The 15,622-nt window shown below is 40.1% G+C and overlaps 1 protein-coding gene across 5 annotated transcripts in view; it reads left to right on the forward strand.

Moving 5' to 3' along the window:
* Positions 1-15,622, forward strand: part of prdm10 (PR domain containing 10) — a 146,750-nt gene that overhangs the window by 55,374 nt on the left and 75,754 nt on the right. For 3 of the 5 annotated variants that reach the window (XM_073029612.1, XM_073029614.1, XM_073029615.1), the window contains exons 6-10: positions 1,187-1,397; positions 2,095-2,336; positions 3,832-4,041; positions 9,196-9,268; positions 12,969-13,086. In XM_073029612.1, coding sequence (XP_072885713.1) covers positions 1,187-1,397; positions 2,095-2,336; positions 3,832-4,041; positions 9,196-9,268; positions 12,969-13,086 — 854 coding nt within the window. The remainder of the gene's footprint in view (positions 1-1,186; positions 1,398-2,094; positions 2,337-3,831; positions 4,042-9,195; positions 9,269-12,968; positions 13,087-15,622) is intronic. The other 2 variants (XM_073029616.1, XM_073029617.1) reach the window with 2 other exon arrangements.

Raw genomic sequence — 15,622 nt, forward strand, 5'->3', positions numbered from 1 at the left:
TAAATTGCAGTTTCCTGCCAGGAGATATTGTGCTTGTAGTTGACAACACAGTACCTTGAAATTCATATATCATGTGAAGAGTCATTCAAGTCTTTCCAGACAGAAGAGGATTTATTCAGCAGGTAGGCATCAAGACCAAGACCAGCTGTCTGGAACCAAGATCTGTCTTCTACAGGAGGCAGAGGTTTGAGGGGCTTCAGCCCTAGAAGCTTCATGACTTTGACTTGACTCACTGACTTGACAGAGAGTGGTGGTAAAGATCACTCTGTACTGGGCTAAGTACTGGTAACCTCTGGCCTAGATGACTGCTAAATGACTTGACTGGAAGAAGAAAGAGGGCATTTGTATAAATGTTGAGATGTTTGTCTTTGAAAATTTCATGTATCCTATTTTAGTGGAATGCATTTGTAATTACTATAGTGTAATAATTAAGGGGCTGGGATGTAGGAGCCATGTATCTATTTTCTGTCACATGGGTTGTAGTAGAAGCAAATGAATATAATGACATATCCATGTTTTGTTTAGTCTATTGGAGAGAGCTTAACCCACGGAGAATAATACTTTTTTTGTTGGGCGCTATTTGATTACAATTAGTTTGCTATGTGATCGCTATTTGTTCGCTATTAGTATGCTATTTGATTGCTATTAGTGCGCTGAAATATGCTGTTCGCTAAGTTAGTTCACCTGCTTAGTTGCGCTAATTGAGACTGCTAATTAGGATGTCATTGGAATGCTAATTAGATCGCAAATTTCGCTTTAAATGCGTTAATTCGATCGCTAACTTTGTTATTGCGCTAATTTGAACGCTATATCGCTAATTTAGTCTCATTAGTTTTTTTTTATTGCTACAAGATTGTTCATCTTTGCTGGTTTCATAAGAAAGGATCGAATGTATTTTTTCCGATTTTGGAACTTTGTTACTTTGGAAGCGCATCATACAGTGTCGATCTCCTGGCTTAGTCTCTCAGCGGTTTTTAATTTATTTTAAAGTAACCGCTACTGCGATTAATGCAGATGTATGCCCACTTTATCAGTGTGGATGAGTTGGGTCGACTGGCTTGTTTCTCTGCTGTATGATTATATGCTCCTGTTTTCTATTTCAATGTGATTGATATACAGCAGAATGAAGATGTTGGTTTGTTGCTAACACGAATTCTAGTAAATTGAATCTGTTTTGTCTTCTTAGTCACATTTGTCCACACTAAATCATGGTATTCCTCAGGTAACTGAGGTCAGTAACTCTGTGCAGCAAACACCAGACACATTGGACACAGCTGAACATGACCTGGACACAGAGGAGGATGAAGATGAAGACGAGGAAGAGGAGGATGCGGACTCATCTGATATGGAGGATTGGGAGCCAGGTCCTCTTCGGCCCTTTAATCCATGTGATTTATGTAAGTTGAGTTGTGTAATCACACATTCACATGGCAATACAGCACAGAAACAGGCCCTTCGGCCCACTGAAGCCAGACTGAGCACCAGCCCTCCCTTCATTTAGCCTAATCCTATATTGAGTTTTTACTCTCCCCGCCTTCTTATCATCACTTTCAGATTCTACCACTCATCTACCCATTAGGGGCAATTTATAGTGGCCTGTTAACCCACCAACAAGCACATCTTTGGGATACATGAAAGGAAACAGCACCCGGAGAAAACTCATGTGGATATCGGGTGAACGGGCAAACTCCGCATAGACAGCACCTGAGGTCAGGATTGAACTCAGGTCTTTGGTGCTGTGAGGCAGTGACTGTACCTCTATGGAAAAACATATTCGCTATCCATTTGGAAGAAATTCAAACATCAGTATTTTGATACTTTTCTGGTGTAACACTTCTTACTGGATGCTATTTATTAGATGGCAGCACGACTGAGAGCATCTTCACTTTAAAATAAAAAAGACATAAATGAAGTTGTTGATTAGGTTTGGTTTATTTTTTCGTATCGACGTACAGTGAAAATCTTGCCTTGCATGCAAATCAATTTATTACAACAGTGCATTGTGATAGTACAAGGTAAAACAATAAGAGTGCAGAATAAAGTGTTACAGTTAGAAAGAAAGTGTCTGTTATTTTCTGCTGTTCTTTACTGCAGGGTGTGAGGATTGTAACACTGCACACCCCGGTGCATGCCCCAAGCATGGTACTCTGCACTGTATTCCCAATCGGCCTGTCCTGAGCAGGGCCAGGGCCAGCCTGCCGCTTATTCTGTACATCAATCGGTTTGCTGGTGGAATTTTCTCTAAGAGGCGCATTCCAAAACGTACACAGTTTGGTCCTGTCGAAGGGCCATTAGTTAAACGGTCGGAGCTCTCTGATGATTATATTCATTTAAAGGTAAGGCTGATGAAATTTTTCACTTCCCTCAGTGGTTGCGTTAAGATTTTTTCCTGAGCTGAGATTGTCAAATCATGCTTAAGTAACACAGTTGAAGATCTAAGCCCACTGTTGAAATTTTGCAGCATTTTTTCACCTTGCTGAGAGTAGTTGGAGATGACTTTGTCACTCTGTCCTGGTTGTGAGAACCTGACACCAAAATACAAGTCCATTTGTCACTAACTGTCACAGCCTAAAAGGCATGTACAGATGTCTGTGCTGCTGTACTTGTTCACAGATTCCTGAAATGAAAAATGTATTTTCAGCTGCTTGTGTTGATGAACACTCCCCTCCAACCTTATTTAGGAATCTTCCCCCTTCTTTTCCTGTCCTGAAGAAGAGTCTTGGCCCAAAACATCGACTGTTTGTTCATTTCCATGGATGCTGTCTGACCTGCTGAGTTCCTTCAGCATTGTGTGTGTTGCTTTGCCTTTCCAGCATCTGCAGAATTTCTGTATTTGTGTTAATGAAGATAGTGGAAAATCAATTTACCTGATTTGTCGCAGGGAGATCAGAAATTGTGTTCGTACCATGCACACCTGATGTAATTCTATCTCACCTTTGCATAAAGTAATCAACTCATAAATCAATGCACAAAGGAGACATAAATGTCAATTCAACGGGTGAGGCAGCGTCTAAGGCGGGAAATAAACAGTTAACCTTTTGGGTGGACATCTTTCATCAGGACTGGGGAAGTCGACTGTTGCTTCCTGACCTGTTCAGTACCTCGACCTCCTTTCTGTTTTGTTTCAGATTTCCAGACTTCATGAATATAGAATCATGGTTGCCAAACTAATGATTGTTGGATCTTCGATTCAGCTGTTGACAATGTTATCTGAGCTAATTGTGGGCAAGAAGACTCTAATGTAGTTTTCAGGTCCCAATTTGCACTCACTTTTGTGCAATTCCCAGTCTGTGTTATAATGAATTCTGGAGCTTTTAAAAATTCAAAGTTCAAAGTACATTAATTATCAAAGTACGATAATGATATACAACCTTGAGATTTGTCATCTCACAGGCAGCCACAAATCAGAAACCCAATAGAACCCATTAGAACAAAAGAAGACTGTCAAACAGCCAATGTGCAGAAGGAAACAAAGCAAATTGCGCAAACAGTAAAAGCAAATAGCATTCAGAACTGAAGTTCACAAAAGTGAGCCCAGAGCCTCAGTTCTGTGCAGAAATGAGTAAACCTTGCTTTTATTTGAAGAATGAGGAGTTTTTTCTTTGGGTAGCAGTTCTTCTCTTGACAAAATTGTGGGTGTTTATCCATATGAGGATCTGGATCAGTCTTTGGTAGCTTTGCTTTTACTACACAATCAAAGTTATAAATTGCAAAATCAGTCATTCATCAGAGCGAATGTGGAGGGGAGTGTTTGGAGTATCATAACACAAAATGTTAATTGTATGAAGCACTTTGAGGCATGTGATGACATGTATCTTTCTCTTTTAACAGGTTGCTATGGGGGTTGGAAGGGATGAGTCAAAAGATGGAGAGAAATCTGGGGATTTGTGGTTTGATCTGTCTGATGAGAACATGTGCAACTGGATGATGTTTGTACGTCGAGCTCAGAACCACTTGGAACAGAACCTGGTGGTATACCAATACGGCAAGAACCTCTACTTTACCACCATCAAACATATTGAGCCAAAACAGGAACTCAAGGTAACAGATAACATGGGTGAATATGGGGCATGTGCTATTGGCGCAGGTGGTACCTCGAGTAAAAAGTGATTCTAGAAATACTCAACAGGTCAGGCAGTACTTCTGTCTGAGAGAAAGGGTTAGAGTTCAGACTGGTGACCTTTACTGAGAACAGGGTAGAGCTGGCAATACACTTAATTGCAGAGAAAGACTACACTTGTGCTCGAAAGGTGGGTGTTACAGGATGGGGGTCAGGAGGGACGTGGCATAGAAAGTAGAGGTGCCAACTTAGGGAATCTGGGGAAGGTGTAAGTAGGAAAAAACAAATGAATTTGAACTAGCAGAAGAGGACACACAGAAGGGTAGCTTTTTACAGGGGGAGCAGAGTCCAGTGCTAGAGGGTATAGGTTTAAAGCAAGAGAAGAGAAGTTTAAAGGAGGGGTAAAGGGTTGGTTTTTCACATAAAGGGTGGTGGCAATGTGGAATGAGCTGGAGACAGATACAATTAGTGTATAAAAGGCACTTGTTCAGGTACTTGGATAAAAACTGAATGGCCTGATGTGGAAAAGCATGGGTTGGGCTGAAGGAGCATTTCTGTGCTGAGTGACAGACCATGCAGAAGGTGAGACTGAGATGGAGCGTTGCAGGGAGACACAACTGGAAATTCTGTGCCAGCCTTGTGGACTAAACAGAAGTGTTATACAAAGCAGTCTCTCAGTTGGCATTTGGTTTCCCAGTATAGGGAAGACCACATTGTGATCACTGAAATGCAGTACACTACCTTGGCTGGACTACAAGCAAATTGCTCCCTCATCAAGAAGGAATGTCTTGGGGGGGGGGGGGAGGGGTGGATGGTTGGGTGAAGGGCGTCCCTGAGAAGTGATATAAAAGGGTAGGTGTGGCATCTCCTTCACTTGTATGGTAAGGTGTTGGGAGAGAAGGGGTAGTGGCTATTGGTGCAGATACAATTGTAGACATGAGCATTGTGGAGGGAATGCTCCCTTGTTTTCTCTGGTATATTGGAGGCTGAGGGGAGAAGTTTATAAAATTATGAGAGAGAAGTTTATAAAATTATGAGAGACAAAGATACCAGAGCCTCAGCCCACCATGCCCATGTTAAGCATTAAGTATCCGTCCATACTAATCCCATCTACCAGCATGCTCCATAGCTTGTGATGCTTTGGTGACTCAAGAGCAAGTCTAGATAAATGTTGTGATTTACAAAGGGATCTTTGGGTCCAAATCCTTAGCTCATTGGAAGTGGCCATGTGAGTAGATAGGATGGCAAAGAAGATGTATGGCATGTTAGCCTTATCTGGCTGGGGCACTTTACGTCAGAATAAGGAAGGCATGTTGCCGCTAAAACTTTGGTTAGGCTGCATTTGGAGTATTGTGTTAAATTCCCGCCACTTCATTACAGGAAGGATGTGGAGGCTTTGAGAAAGATGCTGAAGAGGTTTACCAGGATTCTGCCTGGTTTGGAGAGCATGGAGAGGTTGGATAAACTTGGTTATTTTTTGTGGGTAGTAGAGGCTGAGGGGAGACCTGATGACCAGGGCAGTTTTTTTTTACTCAGAGACAGATGTAGGTGCCTGAAGCAGATCACCAGGTAGTGGCAGAAGTGGAGACAATAGTAGTGTTCAAGAGGCTGTTAGATAGGTGTATGAATATTTAGGGAATGGTGGTGGGAGGTGAAGAATATGAATCATGTACAGTCAGTAGGGAATTGGTTTAATTATCACATTTGGTGCAGACATCATCGGGCAAAAGGCCTGTTTCTGTGCTGTACTGTTCTATGAGCATGCTGAAAGGAGTGGGAGGTGGAATAAATGCCTGGCATTGGCATCTCTTTGGACATGGAAAAAATTTACTATATTTTTATCACAAAAAGGTGGCTCGTGGCCTACTTGGGTCTATGCCAGCTCCCAGCAAAAACAGTCTCATCAATCCTATTCTCCTCTTCTAAATTTCCCTTTGCTCTGCAACTCCTGTCCCAAAAGCCCATTGACCCCTCCTCCTTTAATTCTATTGCCACTTAAATATGTTAATTAAGTTGCTAATTAATCTACCAATGCATCTTTGGGTTGGAAGAGTAATGGGAGCATCTGAGGAAATAACATGCGGTCATGGGAGAACATGCAAATTCTGCACAACACCCAAGTCCAGGTTTGTTCCCAGGTTACTGGAATTGAGACAACCGTGCTTACTGTACTGTGGTTTTCTGGAGGCTGCCCTGTTGTTACTGGAGCCTCATGAAGTGGAAAATGAGGAAAAGGGCAATGCTATTATTGCTCACTGTGGGAGGAGGTGGTTGAAAACGGGTATGGGAAATCATCAGTTATGGTTCAGACCTTTGACACTATCGTGGAAGGAAAAAGACAGCTGATAAGTTGATGTAGATAATGGTATGTTCATATCAGATGTGATGGAGACTGAGAAACCAAAAGAATTGCTCATAAGTGGTAGGGCTGCTTTAGTATGGTTAAAGTAGGTGTGGTAGTCTGTAGGATTGTAGAAAGCTGGTCACTAACCTGTTCCTGTGTGTTGGAGACAGAGAAGTAGATCACAGAGACCTGCTTGAAGTTTGAATTTTTGAATTTCAGTTCTATAACAAAGCTCCATAAACCAAGATCATGTTTTTTTTTAACAGTCAACAAAATGATATCCAGAAAGGTCCTGCAGAAAAGGTCACTCACTAAGATGATTGTGTTGGAGGTTCACATACAGGACTGGCTAAGCAAGGCAAAGCAGAGATGGTATCTTTTCTGTAATTAGTGGGATGCTGCACAGATCACTGGAGTGACTGTGACCATGAATCCCCATGTAAGACTTGAAATATCAGCAATTTCTTTCCTCTCACCAATGCTGCTGGACCTGTTGAGTTACTCCAGCAGGTTCTGATGATTCAGCAATGAGGTGTTTAACATCAGTGGGTACAGGTTTAAGCTGAGGTACACGATAGTTGGAGGGAATCTGAGGAAACTTTGAAATTCTGTTCACCTATTTGGTGGTTTCAACCTGAAACACACTGCCTGAGAATGTGGTGTCTCAATTTTTCACAAGCATCTGGATGAGCATGTGAACTCCCGAGACGATGGATCATGTGCTGGTAAATGGGATTAGTATAAGTAGTTACATGATGGTCAGAAGGTCCTGTTTCTGTGCTGTGTGACTCCATGATCCTACAGCGGAGTGGCTGTACTATTGCTCTGCAGAGCAATAATAGATATATTACATGAGTGGACACTGCTATGGCCAGTGGAGTCCATCAGATTATCTATTTTGGTAGAAAGTGGCTTAAAAAGAGATTACATTCTACTGTTGTACTGAGTGATCTGGTGTCCTTGTACATGAAACAAAGATCACTGTGAAGGTGCATCACTAATTAAATAGTTCCTTACAATATAGAAGGAGACGATTTTGTTTCATTGAGCTGTGCTGGTTCACAGAGCAATCCCGTTTTCTACATGTTTTCCTGTAATCTATTTGCCTCTTCATCAAATCTTTTATGCGCTCCTCTCCCTCTTCAGTATCTACTAATTTACCACTCATTTACACACTGGGGCAAATTACATGTCTTTGGGATTTGGGAGTAAATTGGAGCACTGGAAGAAATCTTAGGAAGAACGTGCAAACTTTGTACAGGAAGTCAGCAATGAACATGTGCAACCAGATCTGTGCCACCTAATGTGCTATCTACTGATGAGGAATAGAGGGAACCTCTGGAGGATAAACAGCAGCGTGGATTTGTTGGGCTGTTTGTGTGGTTCACAGTGTGTGGATTGTCTGATAGAGCTTGTGCATTAATACAGATTAACCTCCTGTCCTCAAGTTTCTGGAGTGGGACTTGAACCCACAACCTTTTGGCTTAAAGGCAAAGGGTTACTTATTGAATCACATCTGAAATCAGGAAATAGAATGTTGGCCTTTATAGGAAGTGGTTTGGCATTGATATGGTTTTGGGATCCTTATTTATGTGCTTACACCAGAGAATGTTCAGGGAGGGTAGAATAGGTTGATTCCTGGGATGAATGACATGCTTTTTGAGGACTGATTAAACAGGTCGGGCAGACACTCAATTGAGTTTAGAAGAAGAAAAGGTGGTCTTATTGAAGCATATTGAGGGAGCACAAGGGTCGACGCTGAGGGGATGCTTCCCCTTGTGAGAAAACCTAGAATTGAGAATAACCTTGGTTTAATTTCAGAATGGAGTCAACAATTTAAGAGAGGCAAGAAGGGCTTTCTTCTGTGAACATCATCAATTGTTGAAACAGAAGTGGAAATGCTGAAGGAGCTCAGCCAGTTTGGCAGCATCTGTAGAAAGAAACCAGTTAATGCTTTGGGTTGGAGACCCTTAGTTGGAACTCGGCCTTTGGAATTCTCTATCCCAGAGACGGGTAGAGAGGTTAAACTTTTGAAACAAGGCAGACATATATTTAGACTCTAGGGTAGTCAGGCTTGGGGAACTGTAAGAAAGTGAGTTGAAGCCAAGATCAGGTCATGTTAGATCATTTTTAAGGGACATGTTGCATCTTCCTGATTTCTAGCAAGGTTCTTGCTGGTTCTTCAGGAAGTGGGTTTGGCAGTGAAAATGTTACTGCCATTTGTAATTATTATTGTGCTTGAGAGCCTTGGATCAGTGTCTGCAGAACATGTAGAGCTGGAACGTGTGTAGGATTTAATGAGTTTCACTGCTGACACTCATCATCTCAGCTTATTTATGAGTCAAGGTCACTTTGAGTCAAGGTCCCATGGAAATGAATTTTTGCAGAACTGAAACCTGCAGGACAGGAGAACTGGAAGTTGGCAAGGTAACAATTAATGATGTTTGTGAGGAGAAAAAAATAGAGGATTTAATCCATTAAAGAGAAAATGTCATAAAGACTTGGAAGGACAGGCAGCATCTGTAGAAAGAGAAACAGAGTAAAATTCTGAGTTGAAGGCCCTTTGTTGTTTCTAACCTTCTGAGTGCTTCCAGCATTTTTCATTTTTGTTTCAGATTTCCAGCATCTGCAACTCTGATATTTTGTAGCACTTATTTTAATGGATTGTCACACAGATATAGTAATGGAATTTTTTTCTGTGGTAATGACAAAGGTGAATATGAGAAAGGTCTTATTTGAGACTCCTCAGGCCAGGCAGTGTTTCTGAGTATTGCTCTCTGTGTGCTTGCAGGTGTGGTATGCAGCATCCTATGCAGATTTTGTGGAGCAGAAGATCCATGATATATCAGAAGAGGAACGGAAAGGTGAGTAACTGTTCCTGCATTCCATGCCAGCACCCTTGACAGAACGCTGGAAGAGAAGGAAAGACATGATAATCCACCTCTACCTGTACAACCAAGAGATTACTTTTGAGTAACGTGGCAGTCATTCTGAATATAGTGCAGGGCATCTATGATATTGATTGAGAGATAAACAACCTTAAGAGTTGTCTCTGCTCTTTACACAGAGTCAGAGGAGACAGACTAGACTTGTGAATGGCACAATACATAATGCATTCCTTACAAATAAATAACTGGCCACATTATCAACTGAAAATCCTGAACCTATGGTTTGATTTGGGGTACATGTACCCATACCCACTTCACATACACCTAGGTTTTGTTTATCCTTTTCTGTGAGAAGAAATAAAGACTGGGTGATATGGAGAACTTATTCCACATTCTGTTTGATAATGATGGAGTACTAGAGAATCACCGTGGAGTTGGATTTCTCTAAGTTTGTGGGAGGAGAAAAAGGTTCTTTGATGCAATAAGGCCTAGTATTATACACTGCCTTTATTAGTTTTCTAAAAACAAACCACTGAAGGAACTTAGTGGGTCAGACGGTACCCTTGGAGGGAGATGGACAGTCAGTATTTTGGATCAAGACCTTTCATCTTGATTGAAAGATAAAGGGGAAGTAGCCTGTATAAAGAGACGAGGGGAAAGGGTGCTGCAAGAGCTGGCAGTCTATAGGTGGATCCAGGTGAGCAGGGGTGACTGACAGATGGAGGGAGGAGGGGAGATTGGAAATAATGACAGAGGAGTGGTAGTTGACTCCACCAATGACAGTAGAGCCAACCTGCCCATCACCTCCCAGTCTCTCTCACTGATGCACTATTAATTACATATCAATTGATGGATCAAGTGTTAACAATATTAGATTGTGGAGTGAGATGAATTGTGATTTTGGTTTTTGAAAGTTTGTGGGAAACCAAAGAGAAGCTGGTAGCTGGTGAAACTGGTAGCATATACATCTTAAATGTAAGGAAATGAAAGAATGTGAATTAACACCATTTTATATTCTGTCCTTCTAATTTGTCATATTTCTAACATCTGTAGTATTTGCATTAAATATGTCACATTCAACATGTTTTTCATTAATAGGCATCAATAGCAAGATAGCAGCTATCAATAGCAAGATGAACTTTGCTGTTTATCCCTAATTGCCCTTGAATTGCTCCACCTTGTTTGGTAAAACCTTGAAGAGTCTATTATACTGGTATATGTCTAGATTGGTGTATGGGCCCAATAAGAATTATAGATTTCCATCTTAAAACAGCATAAGAAAACCATTTGGGCTTTTCAGTATCTCCATAATTGACACTTACTCTTATTCTAAAATGTATTTGATTATGGGTTCTTATTGTCTAGCTGCTGTGATAGAATTTAGATGAATGTTTCCTGATACAGAAACAAGATTAGGACAGTTCACATTACGCAATGATTAAGGGCTAATTTTGTTGAGCAGGGTAAAATTATGTTGGCAGAGTCAGTAAGGGTACGCCCAACTAACTCTCTCCATTTCAAGGGAAGCAAGTACAGCCTGTCCAGTCTCTCTTGCCACAGAAACACTACATCCCAGGCAACATTATGGTGTATCCCAGATAATTTCTTTCCCACCTTCTCTACCTGTGCTACTTCCTTTATGGATCCATGAACTTGTGCACCAAGATCCCACTGTTCCTCAGTACTGTAAAACCTTCATAGCACGGTATTTTTAGGAATTTGTTAGTACTAGACAAGCAAATGTTACTGCTAATAATATCACAATACACTTTTATAATACTTTTTATTTAAACGTGATTTGGAAAGGAATGAGAAAGACAGTACTGTGCAAAAGTCTTAGGCACATGCTTAAAAAAAGTTCTGTAAAGCAAATAAGCTTTCAAAAATAATTGAATGAAAAATGTCTAAATATCAAAAAATATTATGAAGAGCAGTAAACAGTTTAAAAAGTATTAATATTTGGTATGATCACCCTTTGCCTGTAATACTTGAATTATTACAGATTCCACGTAGAGAAATCCTTCACACTTTTCATGTAATGTTTTAAGGTAGATCCTGCAAGAACTTTCAAAAGTCAATTACTTTATGACCAAGAGATTAATTTGTGGGGTTCTTGGTAAAAGATTAGGCTTTAGGAATGAATTTCAAAGCCAGCATCAGATTCTTCTAAGATTCTCTGATTTTGTTAGTTTGTGACTGACAGTTGAATCTTTAATACACTTTTATTGCAACCATGACCTATACACCAAATTCTGCAGTGAATGCTAGCATGAAGTAAGGTACTGAATGTCAGTTGGTAAGGAACAGAATCCACTGGCATGGTTTGAAGAGGAGTAGGGAATTTTCCCCCGTTTCTGGCCAATATTTATCTTTTAACACCACTGAAGAAGATTTACCTGTCTGTTTGAACAGTGACAGAATATCAAAAAATAATTCATAAGCAGTGGAGTACTTTAGGAAATCCTGAAGAACCACAGGTATCAATGGAGTGAAATTGCGAAAACGAATCCAATCCTAAATTTTTACTTTGTGGAACATTATTTGACCACTGATTTCCTATTATGTTAATTAGGTGTGATTTCCTTTTTAAATCTTGAATATCATTCCTAGATTACTTGAACAAGACACTGGTAACATTGTTAAATGTGTCACACGTTCTGTCAAGACAGTGGGATTGGTGATATATAGGGAGGACCAGACCAACTGGGCTAGAAGAAGTCAGTCAGTGGGTCAGGCAGCATCTATGGAGGGAAACAGACAGTTGATGTGCTTTTTTACAGGAAGTTATAGCATATCCATACCTTATCATACTAAGTGATCAGCATTCATTTACAGTTGGTTGTTCTGCAAATTCAGAATTTTTTGTTTTCGTGATTTGTACATGATTTTTGGCCACCTCCTCTTCCCACACTGACTCTCCCACCACCACATTCACTGCAGAAGATCATGATGTAGAGATTGTGTGGGCTTCTATTTATTAAATTGGTTTTCTAGAATGCCTGGCTGTGTGTACATGGTTAATGCTCTGAGAATATTATTTTTTTCAAAATCAAAATTTTAGGTGCATCATTTTGTGCTAGCTGTATTCTGGTATTTTGTTCCTGCTGTTACTATTCCATACACCAATTTTTTTTTAAAGCTTTATTTTCTTAATGAAATTATATTGGTAATGGTGTATTACCGTCACATGTACCGAAATACAGTGGAAAGCTTTTCTGTGCCACCCAGTTCGATCATTCCATTTGTAACTGTAAAAGAAAAACAAATCACAATTCAAAATGTTGTGTTACAAGTACAGAGTAGTTGCAATCTAAGTAGACAAATAAGGGGCTGGAGCCATGATGAGGTAAATTGAGAGATCAGGAGTTTGTAATGTATGTAAAATTCTTTCAAGTGTTTTTTAATTGTGGGATAGAAGCTGTCCTTGAGCCTGGTGGTGTCAAAATATATATTTTTTTTAACAATTGCATAAGGTGTCTTTGTTTAGTTGAATATATTTTCTTGGATCTCTCCTCCACTTCATCCTCTGCCATAAGTTGTCCCTTTTCCTCCATAGATGCTGCCTGACCCACTGGGTTCCTTCTGCATTTTATGTTGCCTCAGATTCTAGCATCTGCATTCATTTGTTACATTTGCTACATTTGTTACATTTGCTGCATTCACTTTGTTTCCTCAGTTCTACGAGACCAGGAAAAAAACTGGCCATGCTATGAGTGTAATCGTCGTTTTACCAGCTCAGAGCAGCTTCAGCAACATCTCAACATGCATGATGAAAAGCTGGACTTCTTCAGCAGGTACAACCATGAATGCATTTGAAGTTATTACCCTTTCTCTTCGCTGCCTTTCGCTTTGCTTGTCAACATAAGAAAATCAAAGCTGGAGTCAGCCACTCAGCTTCTCTCATCTGTCCCCCCATTCGGTATAGTTATAGCTACTATCTCCCAGGCTTTATCTCCTCTGCTATGCTAGTTCCCCATAGCCTGATCTTTTCATTTCCCTGATAATTCAAAAATTTTCAGTTGCCTCTTTAAATAACCTGCGTTGTTATAACCCTCAGGGGGTTGAGAACTCCAGATACTCACCGCCCATTGCAAGATGTTCTTACAAAATTCAGTTTAAATAGCAGCACTCTATATGGCTTGTTCGAGAAAAATCTTATCATACCCTGTCATACCCCATTCAGGTTATTAGATGAAGTTGTCCTTCATTCTTCTAAACCCTTTTAAAAATAGATCCATTTTCCTTAGCTGCTAATAATAAGGCAACCCTTGCATCCCAGGAATTAAACTCCTTTGAGCTGCTTAAAATGCCAGTTTATCTTTTTTTAATAGAGAAAATCAAAATTGGGTATATTATTCCATATGTAACCTCACTACTTCCCTACACAAATTATAAACATATTTTGCTTTTTACTGATCCACTCATTTTGACACTTGGAGGGTACAATGGAAAAATAATCATTACCTAATTCCAGCAATCAATCTTTATCAATTGGTGTGTAATATAGCCAGCCATGGGGCTATGGCAATGCCTTTATGAAACATTGTCTAAAGTATCATCTCTGTTCTGTGGTGCTAAATGTAGCAGTGATATTGATTTCCAATTCCTTCCAAGTCAGTAGAAATAAATTTCAGCGGGGGTATCATGAGTATTTTTCTATTTTGCGTCAGTCATATAAACTGTGCAAATTTATAAAATTGTGAAATATTTATAGTTTGACCTCTTATTCTGTGCTTCATCACTTTAAACAAAAATAGCATTTTCTGCTACATCCATTTAGACTCTTTTACTCTCTTCACTTGTTTCTCGGAGTATCCTGGAGAGTTCATTTCTGGCCCTGAGGATTTATTCATCCTTGAGCGTTCCAATACATCCAACATCACCATCTTTTTAGTGCTTATGTACTATGAATTAACAATGTACTCCTTGAATGCTCTATCTTCCACATTCTACTCTGCAGTTAATCCATGTGAAAAGTATTTATTTGGAGCCTTGTCCATATTCCCTGGCTCCACACACAGTTTATTCCTAAGAGGATTTACTCTTTCCTTCACAACCTCTTACTCCTGATAGATTTATGAAATATCTTGGGGTTGGGATTATCTTGATTCTTGCTTGCCAAAAATATTTTGTGGCCTCTTTTTATCCTCATAATTTCTTTCTGAAGTTCTTTCCTACATCCCCCTATATTCCATTAGGATCTCACTTTATTGCAGTTGCCTTTACCCATCATATACTTGTTCTTCTTTCACCAAGCCATTCGAAATGCTTTGTCGTTCAAGGTTCCCGTATCTTAACATCTTTGCCTCTTTTCAATGACTCTCACTTGTCTGATATGATTTTTATTTGTAAACATCTGCTCCCAATCTACTATTGTTATTAGTATAGCTTTGTTATTGTCCCATGTACCGAAATGTAGTGAAAAGTTTGACTTGCATACTGTTCATACAGATGACCTGAAAGTTGCCTCACAGGTAGATAGGGTAGTTAAGAAAGCTTATGGGGTGTTAGCTTTCATAAGTTGAGGGATAGAGTTTAAGAGTTGCGAGGTAATGATGCAGCTCTATAAAACTCTGGTTAGGCCACACTTGGAGTACTGTGTCCAGTTCTGGTTGCCTCACTATAGGAAGGATGTGGAAGCATTAGAAAGGGTACAGAGGAGATTTACCAGGATGCTGCCTGGTTTAGAGAGTATGGATTATGATCAGAGATTAATGGAGCTAGGGCTTTACTCTTTGGAGAGAAGGAGGATGAGAGGAGACATGATAGAGGTGTACAAGATATTAAGAGGAATAGACAGAGTGGACAGCCAGTGCCTCTTCCCCAGGGCACCACTGCTCAGTACAAGAGGACATGGCTTTAAGGTAAGGGAAGTTCAAGGGGGGTATTAGTGGAAGGTTTTTTACTCAGAGAGTGGTTGGTGCGTGGAATGCACTGCCTGAGTCAGTGGTGGAGGCAGATACACTAGTGAAATTTAAGAGACTACTAGACAGGTATATGGAAGAATTTAAGGTGGGGGGTTATATGGGAGGCAGGGTTTAAGTGTCAGCACAACATTGTGGGCCAAAGGGCTGTACTATTCTATGTTCTATAAAATCATTGCACAGTGCATTGAACTAGAAGAAGGTAAAACAATACTGCAGAATAAAGTGTAAAAGCTAGCAAAAAGTGCAGTGTAGGTAGCTGATAAAGTGCAAGATCATATCGAAGTACATTGTAAAGCCAAGAGTCCATCTTATCATACAAGAGTCTGACCACAGTGGGATGGAAGCTGTCCTTCAGTCTAGTAGTATGTACATTCAGGATTTTGTTTCTTATGCCTGAAAGAGG

The sequence above is a fragment of the Hemitrygon akajei genome, chromosome 26 (genome assembly GCF_048418815.1).
Source record: "Hemitrygon akajei chromosome 26, sHemAka1.3, whole genome shotgun sequence".
Classification (NCBI taxonomy): domain Eukaryota; kingdom Metazoa; phylum Chordata; class Chondrichthyes; order Myliobatiformes; family Dasyatidae; genus Hemitrygon; species Hemitrygon akajei.